At 41.0% G+C, this 17,782-nt stretch overlaps 2 protein-coding genes across 5 annotated transcripts in view; one reads left to right on the top strand and one right to left on the bottom strand.

Moving 5' to 3' along the window:
- slc12a5a (solute carrier family 12 member 5a) overlaps window positions 1-5,745 on the bottom strand; it is a 110,345-nt gene extending 104,600 nt beyond the window's left edge. The window contains exon 1 of one of the 4 annotated variants that reach the window (XM_077602064.1): window positions 5,636-5,745. The gene's annotated coding sequence lies outside the window, so the exon portion shown is untranslated. The remainder of the gene's footprint in view (window positions 1-5,635) is intronic. The other 3 variants (XM_077602067.1, XM_077602066.1, XM_077602068.1) reach the window with 3 other exon arrangements.
- A 2,197-nt stretch (window positions 5,746-7,942) lies between these two features.
- Window positions 7,943-17,760, top strand: cyp24a1 (cytochrome P450, family 24, subfamily A, polypeptide 1). The gene is made up of 13 exons (XM_077603719.1): window positions 7,943-8,103; window positions 10,869-11,184; window positions 11,245-11,435; window positions 12,192-12,285; window positions 12,362-12,455; window positions 12,531-12,622; window positions 13,343-13,454; window positions 14,305-14,450; window positions 15,014-15,180; window positions 16,178-16,256; window positions 16,960-17,157; window positions 17,219-17,344; window positions 17,432-17,760. The coding sequence occupies exons 1-12, from the start codon at window positions 8,063-8,065 to the stop codon at window positions 17,327-17,329; spliced, it is 1,641 nt and encodes a 546-aa protein (XP_077459845.1). The 5' UTR covers window positions 7,943-8,062; the 3' UTR covers window positions 17,330-17,344; window positions 17,432-17,760.
- The last annotated feature ends 22 nt before the right edge of the window (window positions 17,761-17,782 follow it).

Genomic DNA, 17,782 nt, shown 5'->3' with positions numbered 1-17,782 from the left:
GTGTCTGTGGATATATTGGCCACTCTCACGCTCATATGTCACCGGCATCACAAGCAATTGCGTTTCATTCATGGAAAACAAGGTGGAGTGGAGTGGCGGTGTCGAAAGGAGCTGTGACCTTCACTTGCTACAAGTGGAAGGAAAACACATTCCTCGTAAATATGGAGACGCCGATACGATGGGACTTCTAAAACATGCCTGCTTTTTACCACAGCTACACCGTGGATAGGGAGTTCAACTTTATTTGGGTGGTGGCAAGACTTACAAAGCACTTTCAGACATTAAAATGACTACATCTCTGTGTTTTTATTTTAAACGAATTTGAGACTCGTATCTGGTGGTCTTTGACAGTTGATAGAATAGGACGCCATAAAATGTTTGCAAAATAAAAACAATTTCGGCAATCGTGGAATTGCGACCAAAGTGTGTTTCCGTTTGGAGGATGTGGAAAACCAATCATCCTTTTTCGTTCTTCTCTGAATTTCAATTTGTTCATCACTAATAAAACAATTCAAAAAAGCTAAATTATCTCTTCCTCTGGCACCATTTAGTTTATCTGGCACCCTCCCTCTTTAAATGGATTGGACATCTACCGCAGCCTAAGAGTTAAGTAGTGTCTGACCTTTTTCCTACTGACTTACAATCTGAACTCACTGGCATATGGAGAAGATTTTGCTTATTAGAAGTGATCTTCCTAGGAAAACCATACAGACTGTACTATACAGTGGTACCTCGACAAACGAGTGCCCCAACATACGAGCAATTTGAGATATGAGTACATTTTTGAGCAAATATTTATCTTGAGATACGAGACAAATTTTGATATACGAGCAGACAGCGGACGCAAGAGGCTGTTCATAAGAACATTATGGGCACTGTCATTTAATAATATTAAACACATTTAGTGCTATTAAACCACTACTTATTTGTTACTTTGTTAACAGATGGAGAATTAGAACAAATAAAAATGTTTTTCCAATCCAATATCCTGTTTTTGGTGTTTTTTCAGAGGGTTGGAACAAATTAATTTGTTTTTAGTTCATTTCTATAGGAAACGTTCGTTTGAGTTACGAGAAAATCGACATACGAACTCAGTCCCGGAATGCATTATGCTCGTATCTCCAGGCACCCCTGTACTGTATCTAAGAGTGAAACCACAGGAGCCAAATTAGTGGAAGGGACGTCCGTGTTTACCTTTAACTTACACACCTTTCATTCCACGGTGGCATGCGATCAATCACTATCAGGACAAAAACGCCGCTTTATGAAGGCACTTGAAAGTGTGCTAACTTTCTGACAAACATAATCCTATACTCTGCTGGATTTACGAAATAGATGACACCTCCTCTAAATTTTCTTAATCTTTCCAGGTTATCAAGTTCACATTTCCAAAATAGGTTATAGAGCAGGGGTGTCAATTTCAGTTTGGTTCACACATTTGACACCCCTGGTTTAGAAATTACCGTTCTTCAATTTTCACCCAAGACAAGACGACCAATACTTTGGCTTTCTGCTGTCTATTCTTCCTGCATCAATATATGGGGGCGAGATGTAAAATGTCCTCAAATTCTGGAATGGCCAGCACGATTTTCCGCTGAAAATGTTTTTCCTGTTTAGTAGTATTAGCTACTTGGACAGGCCGTCGGTGCATGATGACATCCATCAAAGGCCCTGCTGTTTATTTTGATAAGATAACCCGGGCAGGCAGCGGGGCGATGAGTAAACGGAGTGAGGCTGCGGGAGTACACTCTGTATCCGGGGGTCAAAACGTCGACAAATTCACCCCAGCGGCCCGGGTCGTAGAGTAGTTAAATGTGCCAACGATGTCATCGACGAGTTGACTGCGGCCGCGGTGGCAAAGGTGACATAACGAGGGCAAAAGTCACGTGGTGTTTATTTTGGAGCTTTAAGGTTTCATAGGATTATATGAGGAAACTAACATCAGTCGAATACGCATTTAAAAAGGCGGCCACAAACAATTATTTAGGTGATGGACTATCCCCGACTAGTTTTGAGATCCGTCAGACGCAGGTGACCAAATTGTACCGTGAAAAAATGTTATGAAAAAGACCTACAAGTCATCTGTTTGCCAAAATTCCTGGGTTCAATGAGTCTGTGTGTCATAGGAGCCCTCGCCTGGTGCCCATAATTGGCTAGGATAGGCTCCAGCAACCCCCGCGAGCCTTGTGAGGATAAGCGGTTCCGAAAATGAATGAATGGAATACTATTAAAAGGATGAAAATTGAGGATTTGGATCATTTTGAGGTCAGCAATGTCCTTTAACAATCATTTCACTGTCAATACTGGGTGATCAATTGGATAATCCATTAGTTATTCAATAGTATTTGTGACCCTGAATGCCAGATGTGTGATCCAGCTGTACTTAGTTTTAAAACATGGGCCAGTATTTGACTTGTTCCACTACTCCTTTGCTCTACCACTTCCTTTCAAGGTCTGCCTGTTGCAGCCACAGAAGGCCGGAAGGGAATCCTGACCCAGATTCCGACTCGGAGGTGACAGCGAAGAGGCCAACAAGTTCGAGGAGACCACCTTTGAGCTTCTGCCATCGTCTCCGTCATTGCTAATGACCTACTTTGTGTACGTCAACAATCTATAGCTGACTCCTGAGGTTTTTTTTGTGTTTATTTAAAATGTGGTATTAGTATTGGCCACAGGTCAGGAATTTGAATGCTCTTTCAGGGCCATAGCGAAGGTCAGGAAGTGGAATTATGTCTTTTAAATCAAACGGCTCTGATGGAAACCTTTTCTACTCTATTTTGATAGTCGAATATTTTTGGAGAGACATTGTTGATCTATCAAAAAAACTATGAATATCCTTCTTTTTTTGTTTTCCATTGTTTTTTTTAATCGGAAAAGAGTAGTAAAATATATTTTAGTCATTATTTTCATATTTAATTGTTTTTTGTATTTAATTTGTTATTAAAAAAATATAATATAAACAAATCTTTTATTGAATAAAACACTCAAAAGAAAATATTCTTGTTTCTATGTTTTAAAATCAGAAATATCTTTTTAAAAGAAGGGGGGCGTAAAATATTCTCTTATTTCTGAAATTTTATTGATGATTGATTGATATGATTTGCTTTTGTGGACCGCAAAACAATGACACAGGGGGCCGGATCTGTCCCTAAGGCCGCGTGTTTGCCACATTAGTCAATTGGAGAAAAAAAATGTGTTGCGTTGACAACTATCACGATGCGATTATCAACAAATGACACTGATGAGGAAAAGCGCCTTAAAAGACGAATTAATAAAGTTGAATAATTGTGTCATTCCAGCTGTTCATTGTTGTTGTTTTCAAGATAACTTTTTATACATTTGTTTTCAGTGTTAAACTGCTTGGAAAACTGCTGCTATAGATATTTATTTTTGCCATCTTATAACCTGAGAAAAAAGAGCAATGTGTGTTGATTTAGCTCTTTATTGTCTTGGATGTTGGTTGAAACAATTTTTATTTGAGAGAAGAAAAAAGCAAAAGGGCCCTTTTACGGGCTCAAAAGGTCCAACATAAAGTCTGAACTCCCAGATTTCCCGAAAATGCCAAAAGGTTTCCGAAAAAAGACCGTGGAGGGCAATGAAGTTGTCTTACGTGTTGTTTTTGCGGGTTTGTCATTTGGATGAGGTTCTGAGTAAAAAGTTGTTTTTAGTCATCGGATAAGTCCGCGGAGTAAACGTATCTTCGGTTCATCGAGTTCATAGAGCCCGTTTACTGTGCTCTTGGTGAACTCAACGTCTGTGCTTCACCTCAGTCACCCCCCATCGTTAATGGAGTGTCGAGGGTCGTTCTAAAATTTTGGCAATGCAATTCTTGAATGATAAGCATTGGTAATTAACTACCAAAGGCTTGATTGGGTCATCTTACAGATCAATGGTGGGGCATATTCACAGTAACAAGGTTGTATAACTGTATTGATGTTGACTTTTTTGGACCTAGCTCTTTAACTAGCTGGTACCCCTAAACAGAAGGATGAACTTAATTGTGTCAATAAGCAAAGAAAAAAATGTAAAAATAATCATCTTACTCTGATTATACGCACAACAGGGTCATGTGAGGTAAAGTGAGAGATTCAGTCAAGGATAACACGTCTATAAAAATGTGAAAAATCCAAAGAAAGGCATAAATTTGGTCTGTTTGATGATATATTACATTATAAGAATTTTACGATACTTGGCTAATCACAGTTACAGGGTTGTAAATGTGATTTAATGTTAGTTTTTTTTCTCAGGGGTAGAAGCTAGCTGTTTAGCTAGCTGTTACTGCCAATAAAGAGGGTTAACTTTTGTAAATAAGTTAAAATTGCAAAGAATGTAGAGTGAGATATTCAATCAAGTAGTATATGAAAAATAAGAAAAAATATGTCTTATAATTTCAAATCAATATTTAAATCTCATTGCATTTTCTGAACTGCTTTATCCTCATTAGGGTCGCGGGGGTGCTGGAGCCAATCCCAGCTGTCTCCGGGCCAGAGGCGGGGGACACCCTGAATCGGTGGCCAGCCAATCGCAGGGCACAAGGAGACGGACAACCATGCATGCTCACACCCATACCCAGGGGCAATTTAGAGTGTCCAATCAGCCTACCATGCTTGTTTTTGGAACGAGGGAGGAAACCAGAGTACCCGGAGGAAACCCATACAGGAGAACATGCAAAACTCCACACAGGTGGACCGACCTGGACTTGAACCCAGGAGCCCAGAGCTGTGAGCCGCACGCTAACCACTCGCCACACCGGGCCGCCTAATATTGAAATCTTTCACTAATGAAAATATCTGTAGTAATGTTGGCTTTTACTCATGAGTAGTACCTCACTCACTGTTACTGCTTATCAAGAGGATAAACTTTTGGAAATAAGTCAATAAAATGTCTTATTCCGTATACATAACAGGGTTTGTTGAGGGAGATTGAGAATTTCAACCAAGCCTAACAATTTTATAAACATGTGAAAAATCGAGGCAAAGATGTCAATTTGGTTTAGCCAATGTACAATATTCGGCATAATCACAGAAAGTGTAGGTTGTGAACCCATACTAATGTTAATTCATACATCAACAAATATTTTCACACATTCATTTCTCTTAGTTCTTTCAAATTTAGTCTGAAAGGAAAGGAAAACATACTCAGAAGTTTGAGTATTTTATACACGTGGGGTTTAAAAATGGACAAACATCCTGCAATTCCAACCCACAAGAGATAAGACGCCACCATGAAATCAAACAACATGTTTATGAGCCTAGTTTTTAGGGTCGTGTGGGAAGCCTTAGTGGATGTGTTGTGTAAGACGGCGGCAGGGGGAAGGCGGCGCTTCTTGCATGACTTCACCGCCGCTGCTGTTGTAAATATTTTCATTCAGACTTTTTAAGGGTGGGCTTTTGGGGCAGAGGGGGCACCTCACATTCTAGGTCAGCGCTTATTATGCGATCGCTCGCTGTCGCTACTGGACAAAGCCGTTACGACAAGGCGGCTAACCACCTGCCTCGTGGACCGCGGCGTCAATGTGCGCCTGTATTTTGCGAACATGAATGTGAATCTTTGTGTGCACACGTGGCCTGCGTAGCCCCTCCCTTCCCCGACCTCATAGCGGCTTCACATAAACCCGATCGGCGAACTCACTGACCTGTCAGTCAATTTGGACAGGGGTCGAGTCATCGGGTTTGCGTGCACGAGAAGGTCAGTAGGGCCTCCTATCTGGAACGCACGCTCACTTATCATATCCCACCTATCAGCCTGTGAAGAAAGCACAAGACAGGATTCGATCAAAAATAATCACAGACGTCATCGAGAGCACACGTCAAACTCAAGGAATGCTTTGAGATATGAACAGTCCAATTATTTTCTCCTCAAATGGATTTTCTAGCTTTGTTTGGGAAACCTGAAAAAAAATTGTACAAAAATGAAGTTATGCTTGAAGAAATCACAAAACCTTTCCCTAAAAAAATCCCTTTCAAACAGAATGAACAATAGAATACGACATAGAAATGTCAATGCCTTCAAGTCCTTGATTGACTTCTAGTCACACTCTCCAATTTGTCCAGGAAGTGGCTGCTTCGGGGAAGAAAGCCAGGTCTGTCCTATCACGCCCTTTGGCAACCCATCGGAAAATTTATTGTCATCCTCTGAGAATAAGTACTGTTCGGTCACAGTTGGTGAGCAGAGGAATGGACCTATGGGGTCAAAAACGGGCGGAGGTGGACGCAAAGTAATGGGGTATACTGAAGAATTCTTTAATAAACAGAAATGTGTTTACGAAAACAAACCTTAATACAAAAATCAGGGGAAAGTATTGAAAAAAAGCATCAACTCAAATAACATAACCAATCTCACAAAGGAGCACAAGGAGGATGGGTCAAGGGCATATATGAATAGGCAGTCTGATAATAGGGTCATTGTGAGTGACTTGGGATTTAAATACACAGACAGGTCTTGACGAGACAATCAGAAACAGCTGGGTGGCACCAGAGGCAGCGAATAAAAAGAGACACCAGGGGTGGGAGTCAACAGGTAAAGTCAATGGGCAATTGCAAGGACATGTCACACAAAAGCAAAAAGTTAAAAATATTCAAAAACCCAAGAATATTCAAAAACCCAAGAATATTCAAAAACCCAAGAATATTCAAAAACCCAAGAATATTCAAAAACCCAAGAATATTCAAAAACCCAAGAATATTCAAAAACCCAAGAATATTCAAAAACCCAAGAATATTCAAAAACCCAAGAATATTCAAAAACCCAAGAATATTCAAAAACCCAAGAATATTCAAAAACCCAAGAATATTCAAAAACCCAAGAATATTCAAAAACCCAAGAAAATTCAAAAAACCCAAATTAACCCCAATACTCAACATCTCAAGTACAACACCAACCAATGCTGCCAAGTAGGCACTGCAATCAAGGGTGCTAAGTCACTGTTTTTGGGGTAAAATGAGATCAATAAACTTTAGGAAGTGTGAAGTCTACCAATGAGGGTGAGCCTGAACCCAGTGCCTCCTCTTTGTGATTGTCTGAAGACCTGAAGACCAACACCTCAAAGCTCACTGGGCAAGCAGGAATCCAGTATCCTGGAATTCTGGTTTCAGTTACATGGTTAACTTTGAGAGCCAAACTACATATGCACCACCTACACATTTTCCTCAGTAATATGGTCTTCAATCAGATCCTGCAGTTCACATTTGTGAGGGTTTTTCTAACGTCACTGCCATGAGTCTATTTCTTCCATTATTCAACAGCAAGATTGAGAGAATGAATCAGGAGATGCACACAGCTCTTCAGTGTATCTTCTCTAAGAATCCATTGTGTGAATTCTTCTATCCAGACGATTTTGCTGTCCACGCAAGACTGAGTGAAATCCAAAAAGTTGGCAACCACGTTGACTGGCCAGTTCCAGTTTTTATTGGGATTTTTTACATTGAGGGGCTCTGTCATAGTGCATCATAAAAGCCAACCGTTCTGTCGTCTGCAGTCACAGTCAATCCCTTTTTGACATTCCTATTAAAGTTTTATCTGCGATCCAGTGATACACGATCATCCATGAAAGATGCAAGAACCTAATTGTGCAAATCCCTCCGCCCTCTTTCTCTAACCATAAAGTTTGCCATATCACATTTGCCCAGTAGCCCCAGCCCTCTGCTTCACACCAGGACTTCTGCTTCAGCAAATTTGTCTGCCAATCCCTGCGGCTTTCGGCTACCTTGCGCCCAGAAAAAATGTGAGTTCCCATAATGCTTTTTGGTCATTTCGAATTCAGACAATAATTCATTGGGAGTAAACTTGAGCTTCAATAATGTGGTTTAGCGAACATTAAACAACTTATTGGTGAAAAACAAATTGCCAATTGAGAAAATTCGGCACTTTTTGACTATGGAATTTATTGTTTTGCATCCTGTCTTTAAAGTGTTTGGCCAAGGATGATAGTACGGTCGTGTGAATTTGGATTTATCTGCTAATCTTCATCACCACCAACCCCGTCCTAGGATCCTGGAGTACTTGGAGACAGACTGAAAGGCTTGAAGGAAGAATCTGAACCCACAACTCCTAAACTTTCAAGATGGGAGTCAACAAACCGCTATGGATGTGGATATGTTTCAGGTCAGTTTGCAAGCAAGTATTATCTATCATCTGTGGTGATTCATGTCTCACTAAATCTTCTGTTATGAAACAATTTTTGGGATTGCACAACTCGGCATCTGACAAAAACAGTGTGAGGTTAGATAAAAACAGGACCACACGTTTCCTACGATAAAGCCTCATTAGTCACTCATTGTGTTCAAGGTCAGCACGGAGGCTATTGCGTAGTCTGTGTTTGCCTGTGTAGAACAGGCCTAGAAAACATGTTGTTTTCTCTCAACATGTGCCAGCTGTCCATGACATTGCCAGAGTTACCTCAAGTTCAGGAGTGGGAACGTGACCCGGGGCCACAGGGAGGTTCTGGTGCCGACCTAACGGGCCGTCCCGCTCGTTTTTGCTCAATTGGCTCATAAAAGGGCATAACGAGAGTTGTCTTTTTACAATGTTCTTTTTCAACGGACTGTACCGCATATAAAAAGTGTTCGGAATGTGTCATAACAAGAATCAAAGAACAGAGTCCTGGAATGACCAATGCGTGAAATTTTGTAGATTTGAAAAACTTTTTTTTTTAATGACCTTATCCCAGCAGCTGAGTGGTTAGTGCGTTGGCCTCACAGATCTGGGGTTGAGAGTTCAATCCCAGGTTGGTCTACACTGAGTTTACACGTTTTCTCGTCATTAACGATCAATTATTTGATTAGGTCAATGTCATTAACCTTCTATAGAACCACTGTAGAGAGCATCCTGGCGTACGGCATCAGTGTGGTACGCTGGAAGCACTGCGGCAGACAAAAAGGCCATGCAGAAAGTGATTAACACTGCCCAGAGGATTGTCGGCTGCTCTCTGCCCTCACTTGAAGACATTGCCATTCTTATTATTATTATTCTCTCGGTTCATGCATGAAATGCTGGTTGAACAATCTAAATTGCCCATAGGTAAGTGTGTGTGAATGGTAATGCGTTTGCTTGAGCCCTGCGATTGGTTGACCACCAATTTGAAATGTCCCCCGCCTGGTGCTCGTTGTGCCATGTTTCCAAAATGCATTTATTTTTTTTGTAAAGATTTCCACAAAAGCCTGCTAAATCCTAATGAGAAATCCGCCTATGTTTAATTTTGTCTTTAAGAAACCACCTGTTCCTCCATTTTCTCTTTGCTTAAATTGTGGTCAACATTTTACCATTAAAAAAAAAAACTTTTTAAAAATATGTCCACTTCCAACCTGCCTCCAGACAACTTTTCGTAACAAAATCCCACTAATTTCTGTTTATGCAAAGTGTGATTATGACTATTCTTGCACTTTAGAACTAATTGTACTGATTCCAAACAGAGTATGGCTGATTTAGCTTAAAGTATAAAACCGATTACTGTTTTCACTCGGATAAGCTGAACTAAGCCAATTGCTGTCATGCTTTTGCTGCATATTGAGTTCATTCGTGCAAAAGTGTATACATGCATTACATGGGACACGTTTGACTAATGCTCAAAGTGTCAAAAGTATTTCTTCAACTGTATTTTTCCAATCCGGACCATGTGCTTCCCACCATCACATTCTTATGAGGGTGATTCATGAGCACTGTGTGTGGGATTGACTAATGTGAACAGTGTGTAGTATCAGTCTGACAAAAGGCAATAATATGTGGGGATGAATTGCCAGTAGTTTATTTTTATTATTTGAAGCCAGTCCTATATATTAAAATTAATTGGGCGTCCATCAGCATCAATGGAAACCAACGAGGTAACTGGTCGCAGAACTTTAAGTATATCGTGGAGATAACATTTGCAATAATTTAAGAATGTAATCCTCAAAATAAATGTCCAAATTGTTGCAATTCAGTTTCACATTTTGGTGAGATTAAATTGTTAGTTTATAAAATATTAAAATTCTTAATTATCCAACCTCTCACAATCCCACGTTTGTGTAGTGACTTTAAATTGGTGAAATATCATATACTGTACATTTAAGATTACAGTATGATTAAAATGACTATTTTAAATAAATTACAAACTTTTATTTTTAATTACAAAAAAATACAAGTTAACTTGCTTTTAAAATACCTAGATAGTTACAAGCCTGGAATAATCAGACAAATGTTATTTATTTTTTTAAACAATGAAGACTTAAAAGATTGAGAAATTACTTTTTCACTATCTGACAAAATTCTGCCCGTTTTAAAATGTCTTTCTGCCAAGACATTTTTTCAATGAAACAATGTATTTAAGATGTAAAAAAAAAAAAAAGAATTTCCAAAAGTAGGAGTGTCATGAAATAAATGTTAGCATCATTGCGAGTTGTTTAAAAAGTTGGGCTGCAATTCCACTTCTGATAAACATGCACCACGTTCCCATCCAAGGCTCCAATATTTGCATGACAAGCGTGTGTAGTAACATTTTCTCTCTGGCAAAGTTTCCCCGCTCCCCACTCCGCACGAACCGCGTCACCTCCACAGCACTTTGTTTATTTACGAAGCCATACAGGGTGAAGGGAGGGGATGGGGGAGGAGGAAAATGGTTGGGGGGGGCTGTGGGGGGGGGAACTTCCGCGGTCTATCCGAGGCCATAGACGCTCCTCTCACCGTGGATCCATAAATGAACGGTGGGCTCGACGGCCACACCATGGCGCACCGGCCCCTGATTGGCTCGGTGCGAGATCGGAATAAACCCACTCGGCGTATATATGCAGTGGTGAGGTGTGTGAGGCTTCCAGGAAAGCGAGCGAAGCCTCTCTCTCGGAACAAAAAGTCTTGAAGAACGACAACAAAAGCTTGCACCACTCTCCTCTCTACAGGCCAGGCCAAATCACCTGGAGGAGGATGAGGGCTCAGATCCAAAAAGTGCCGCAGATGGTGGGGCTGCTGAAGAAGAAGATGGTGGGGCTGCAGCACTTGAAGCCCACATCCTCGGTCTGCGTCCTGGAGGAGAAGGATGCTGTGGAGCCTGCGCAGTGCCCGCACGCTGCTGCCTCCTCCTCTTCCTCCTCCTCCTTCCCCCGCTCAGGGTTGCGCGGCCTGGATGACATTCCTGGACCGACCAACTGGCCCCTGGTCGGCAGTTTGGTGGAGCTCCTGCGCAGAGGAGGGCTGACGAAACAACACGATGCGCTGGTACGCTCTGATCATGTTTTTTTCTTGAATTCTGGCTCACCCACGTCTTCCCCTCCTAAGGTGGATTACCACAAGAAATTCGGAAAGATCTTCCGAATGAAGCTGGGCTCCTTCGACTCGGTGCACATCAACTCGCCTAGCTTCCTGGAGGTGCTCTACCGCAAGGAGGCGGTGTACCCGCAGAGGCTGGAGATTAAACCCTGGAAAGCCTACAGGGACATGAGGAACGAAGCGTACGGGCTTCTCATACTGTGAGTCTTTACCGGGGGAAAAGTCTTCTTGGGGCCTACCAGTCATGTTCCAGTCTGTTTTGAAGTAGACCCAATTGATGACGTGCACGTAACGGACTACTTTTGCTCATTTTAAAGTGACTTTTATGATGTAATTATATTTGGGGGATGTTTTATTAGTTGTTCTTTTCCTTAAAAAATATTAAAATAGAATGCATAACATTCAAATATAAATACAAACAGAAATATACATGGCTATGCACCCCAATTAGTAGTCTTAAGTTGATTTATTTTGCATACCGTCATTCGCTATTGACGGCGCTAGATGTGAGCAAATGGGTGTCCTGTTTAGGGTTAACTAGTTTTTTTAGTTTTCCTCATTCATGGTGAAGTTGATTAAATGATGTTAATTAACTTGCATGATCAAGTTTGGGGATCAGACCCAAATTTCTAAGTAGTAAACTGAACTTGAAACGATACATTTGTGTGAATTTGGTGTTAGTTGTGTTTAGGTCAGTTGTCTGCAACCTTTGCTGTATATTATAGAAAATATTTGTGTACATTTGCTTAAACTTTAATACAATGTACTTAAAATGTTGAGTTTAGAGTCATAGGCAAAGTTCATATTAGGTGAAATGTTGAGTTATAACTGAGCTTGTTGCATTTCAAAGCTTTAAATTCAAATATAATTGGTTGACTTAAAAATTCATTTTTTAACAAGGTGGGGTTTGTTTTTGAACCAAATGAGCCCTAAAAACTTTATTTTAATAATTACAGGGAGGGTCAAGAATGGCAGAGGGTGAGAAGAGCCTTCCAGCAGAAACTAATGAAGCCGACCGAGGTGGTGAAGTTGGACAATAGAATTAATGAGGTGAGGGGAAAGTTTTTAAAGGAATATTTTAAGTTGTTAAATGTGAAAGTAATAAGAAAAACATTGTTTGCAATAGGTGATGGCAGAATTTGTGGGCCGAATTGGACAAATCAATGTAGATGGGAAGGTTGAAGACTTGTACTTTGAACTTAACAAATGGTCTTTTGAAAGTAAGTTGTATTTTGATTGATATTTTTACCTCCATTTTTGAATCCTGGAAATGATGTCATTTTTGTCTCATTCAGCTATTTGTTTGGTGCTCTACAACAAACGTTTTGGTCTTCTGCAAGAGAAAGTCAACAAGGAGGCTATGGACTTCATCCTTGCTGTCAAAACGGTGAGTACACTTTTGGGTTTTTTTCAACAGAAAAAACATAATTGGACCTATTTGTCTAAAAGATGTGAAAATTGAAAAAGGAGTCCATTCCTGTATTAGAAAATGTCCATCACTAAACTAATTGGATCATAAACAAGTTTCAGTTTTAATAGTCTCAGCAAAATAAACCTATCGATTATCGCAAATTCACTTCTTTGTGATTTTTTTCCTGCTTTTAATTATAAAAGTTTAATTTTTTTTTTAAAGATCATAATGTGAAAATCCGTGCTGAAACTCGTAAGCGGAAGCCACTCTTGCTACTAGGACTCGGCACTGAAGAAGAAATGAAAAAAAGGGTAATAGGTGTGACCCTACTTTGCGATTTTTCTATTATCGTGGCAATGTCTGGTCCACATTAACTCGGCGGGATTATTGTAGTTTTATCCTTAAGAAAAATCCAGTGAACTAAAGTGCAGATCCTGTAGATGGCAGTACTCCCTACTCTCTTCTAAACAATGTTGACACCACTCTATAGTATAGTGGCGCTTCTAGTATTGATAAACGCGGGAGAATGCTGTCCACGAGTGTTCAGCGAGTGGGTTCGTCTGGTTCACTTGCGTTGAGGTCAGCTGAACGGCCGCCAGTGAACCAGTGAAGCTGGTTACCAGGGCAAACCAATACCATCAATGTACTATCAAGGAAGGATATAATTGGATGAACGAACTTGCTTCCCATTCTCAGATGATGGGCACTTTTGGCAAGATGATGGTCACGCCCGTGGAGCTCCACAAGAGCTTCAACACTAAAATTTGGCGGAATCACACCGATGCTTGGGACCGCATTTTCCGTTCAGGTATGTGAAATTGGTAACAAGTGAAATTGGTAATAAGTCAGTGTCCCCCAACATGAACAGAAAGATGTAGCTTTTACACAACTCATGGAAATGTAAAGATGAAAACTCAGTATCAACATCTTGATTTTAGTCATGAACTCATGGTACATAGTATATGCAAGTGGCATGCTGTTACTACCTCCCAAAAGAAAAATTCAAAATTGACCTTTTGCTGCCATTTATACCACAATGCAGAAAACGAGCTCCAAAAAAAGAAAATTCATTGGCCGACGACCTTTTATTGTTGGTGCTATTTATACTAAAAGATGGGAAACTACCTCCAAAAACAGAACATTGCATGAAAAATTCACCAGGCTAATTTCACACAAATGTGGTATCATTCACACAGGCAAAAACTACATTTCAGATCAACTTCACAAAAACTACCTCCAAAAAGAAATATTCATAGTGTAACATCACCCACTCGTTCTTTATTGGTGCCATTTGAACTAAATCCCCAGGTTAAATTACTTGGGGAAAAAAACTCCCTTCGAAAACAAATTTCCCTAGTTGACCAACACTGTAACGGTGACTTCCCCTCTGAGGTCAGGGGATGATGAAGTACATGTAAACTATCCTCTTTGGTGTGTCCTTGCGTGAACGACAGCCAGGGTTGTAGTAAACTGTGTAACCCGCGAGAGGACAAACTTGCCAAATATTTGTAGTAACAACAGCGAAGGGGTTGACAGGGACACTTGGCTCAGAAGTGTTGCGGACAAAAACTCCAGTAATTTCCCACAAATAAAGCAGAGTACTAGTAATCTTGTCTATTTATGATTTTTTTTTTTTTATTTTTTTTTTGTCTCCAAAGCCAAACCCTGCATCGACAAGCGGTTGCAGGACAACGATGGCAGAGCGCCGGACGACATAATCGGCGACATCTTGCACAACGGCAACCTCTCCACGAAGGAATTGTACGCCGCCCTTGCCGAGCTGCAGATCGGTGGCGTGGAAACGGTAAGACTTTAGGGAAAATGGCCGCTTAGGGTCGTGGGGGGTGCTGGAGCCTATCCCAGCTGACTCGGGGCCAGAGGCAAGGGACACCCTGAATTGGTGGCCAGCCAATCGCAGTGCACAAGCAGACAAACGACCACTCATGATCATTCATACCAAGGGGCAATATAGTGTCCAATCAGCCTACCATGCATGTCTTTTGGAATGTGGGGGGGAACCGGACTACCTGGAGAAAACCCACGCAGGCCCAGGAGAACATGCAAACTCCACACAGATGGACCGACCTGGATTTGAACCAGGTGCCCTAGTGTGAGGCCGACACTACTCACTCAGCCAATGGGCCGCCACGACAATGGCTATAATGGGGGAAATTATTAAAAAATTATAATTAAAAAGGGGGGTGGAATTAATCTTGGCTCCAAAACAAACAGGTGCTACAGTTCCGTGTGGATGTAACAGAAGGGGCAACCTGAAGCATTTGAGGACCCCACGCAGGAAAGCACTTCAAGGAGAAGCTTCAACGTGGTGCCATGTCTCACTTGTATTTCCTTCCTTCCTTCTCTCAGACTGCCAACAGCATGTTGTGGGCTATTTTCAACCTGTCGCGCAACCCCACCACCCAGAGGGAGCTGCTGAGTGAGATCACAAGAGTGGTGGGCCCCGAGCAAAAGCCATGTGGGGAGCATCTGAAGAGTATGCCCTACCTCAAAGCCTGCATTAAAGAGTCTATGAGGTAGGATTTTTTTTTTTTTTAAACTATTCACCAAAAATTACTACTGGGAGAAAAATCCAAATAACTAAAATGTGATACATTGCCCCCTAGTGGCAATACAACGCTTATCATTATTATAATCATATATTCAAAATTTCTAATTATGAATAAACACACCTCAAACTTTTACTTCATAGTTTGCATCCTAAAGTGGTGATTTAGCTTTTGTAAGCACATACATAAGCACTGACAAATAAACCAAAGTGGATGCCAAATGTTATTTTTGCAATTTTGCCTGGAAATTAACTCATTACCATTGACCGTGAGGGGAAGAATTCAAGAAATGATTATATTTCTTTTTCAATAATGGCGACAAGTGTTCCTGGGAGTGAATTAGGAAAAATACATTTATGATTAAACTCTCACGTCAAGATTTGCATCTTTAGAAGTTTGTATGTTTTCGTAAGAAGACCCATTATAATCACTGGGAATTAAGTCAAAAAAAAAAAAAAATCCACTCCTTGCCAACTACGGGCACCAGGCGGGGGAAAACACCCTGAAATGGGGGCTGGCCAATTGCAGGGCACCAGGAGAGGCCAACCATTCACATTCACACCTAACTAGGAGCAATTTAGTGTGCCATCAAACTTTAAATCCTATTTGACAACGGTACCCAGGCAACGAGCCAACATTTGTGCCAGTACCACGAAGATTAAAGCGGTGACACGTCCGCGCATGACCACGGCTGGCGAAAACAATCTCCGTGAGATACACGGCCTGGCGCTTTTCTCCCTGTGTGGTCAAAAGTCGTCGACCGTGTTATTGAGGGTTCCTAAGCGAATCACGCAGGGAATGTATATTGACCTCAGACTGGAGATTATAGTGCCACCGGCCACTGTATGGAAAAAAAAAAAAAATGACCGTGTGTTTTAGCTCACGTTAAACAGCTTAGACATGCTACATTAGACCTTCATGAGGCCTGATTCCCATGTGTTTCTTTCTTTTCTCCATCTTACAGGTTAACGCCATCTGTTCCGTTCACCAGCCGGACCTTGGACAAAGAGACTGTATTGGGAGACTACGCCATTCCCAAAGGAGTAAGTGGTTTATGCCATACACCTGACATGAGAAGATTACATTTACATTTGACATTTATGGACGAGGCATGTACATTTGTACAAAGTTTTTAAGGCAGGGATGAGAACTGAGCAGCCCGATAGGCTGAATGTTTTCAGATTGCAATCTGGATGATTATCAATCAAGTTGGAGACGCTATTTAAATGAGCACATTATATATCAATATTTGTGATGCAGAGCTGCCAAATGTCAAATCATATTTCGTAGTGAGTGGAGAACTTTTCCAAGTGGCATTTAACAGTGACGCGTTCAATCTAATTTTTTGATATGATAGAGATGGCTAGTAGTAGTTTCCTTTTATTCAATAGTTCTAGCAAAGAAATAAAAAACTTAAAATTGAATAAAATTGACCGTTTTGACAAGGCGCCAAACGTATTTGGAACGACATTGCATTTTAAAATGAAACATGTTAAGCAAAAATCGCGGGCCAAAAACCAAAACTTTCAACATTTTTTGTTTTCATGTAAATTGCTGACAAAAAATAACACTGCTTGAATCTTTTGGGGTGAGGTGCACCACCATTTATGTTCAACGATGCAAATGTGCTACTCATCAATGAGGTTGCTTTTGTCCTAATTGGGACAAATGCTCCTGAAAATTATTTATTTCTATAAAAACCTCTTTGCCTCGACTGTCCACTCACTATCCGTCCGTCCCCCCCAGACTGTCCTAATGATCAACAGCCACGCCATCAGCATCAACGAGGAGTACTTCGACGACAGCAAAAGCTTCAGGCCCGAACGATGGCTGCGCGAGAACAACACGGTCAACCCCTTTTCCCACGTGCCATTCGGCATCGGCAAGAGGATGTGCATCGGCCGTCGGCTAGCTGAACTGCAGATTCAGTTGGCACTCTGCTGGGTAAGTCACCATCCGAAACAGAAATGACGACTCTTGCTCAACGATTTTTCTTTCCCGTCAGCTGCTCCGAGATTACGAGATTGTGGCGACGGACCAGGAGCCGCTCGAAGTGATCCACTCGGGATTGTTGATTCCTAATCGAGAGCTACCGGTGGCCTTCATCAGGAGATGAGGGTTAGGCTAAGCGGTGAGAAAACAAATTTCCTATCCCGTTCAATTTCAACTGGTGCTGTTTTATTCTGCACTCTCCTGAATCCGTGACCTCCTATTTCAGATGCCGATTTCCTCCAAATGCAAAAACCGGACCACTGACTCCCTATATTGCTGCTCTGTAAATAGACCTAGAATTGCTAAACATGTAATCACGCCATAAATACCTCAAACTTATTTAAAACTATTACTCAAGACTGTCGATGGCTGAAATGGCATTTATGTACGAATTTTAGGCAGCTGTCTTTTAATCTTATGAACCTGTGTAGATTTACTAAACTAGAACCATATGACATGGAAATGTTTTATTTTTTGTGTGGATATGCTATTACACTTTACATTGTTCTACGTAAACCTATTTTATTTCTACGAATAAAGTCATGAATAAATTCACATGTTTTTGATTGATGTGAAA

Source organism: Stigmatopora argus, chromosome 6 (assembly GCF_051989625.1).
Source record: "Stigmatopora argus isolate UIUO_Sarg chromosome 6, RoL_Sarg_1.0, whole genome shotgun sequence".
Lineage (NCBI taxonomy): Eukaryota > Metazoa > Chordata > Actinopteri > Syngnathiformes > Syngnathidae > Stigmatopora > Stigmatopora argus.
The sequence above is the reverse complement of the archived record's forward strand: the minus strand, read 5'-3'. Positions and strand labels throughout refer to the sequence as shown.

What these genes read in the sequence shown, in the direction of transcription:
- cyp24a1 (XM_077603719.1), top strand. Translation starts at nt 8,063, where the DNA reads ATGGGAGTCAACAAACCGCTATGGATGTGGATATGTTTCAG. An exon ending in TAACAAATGGTCTTTTGAAA is followed by an intron (nt 12,456 to 12,530) that starts GTAAGTTGTATT and finishes TGTCTCATTCAG; the next exon opens with CTATTTGTTTGGTGCTCTAC. An exon ending in ACTACGCCATTCCCAAAGGA is followed by an intron (nt 16,257 to 16,959) that starts GTAAGTGGTTTA and finishes CGTCCCCCCCAG; the next exon opens with ACTGTCCTAATGATCAACAG.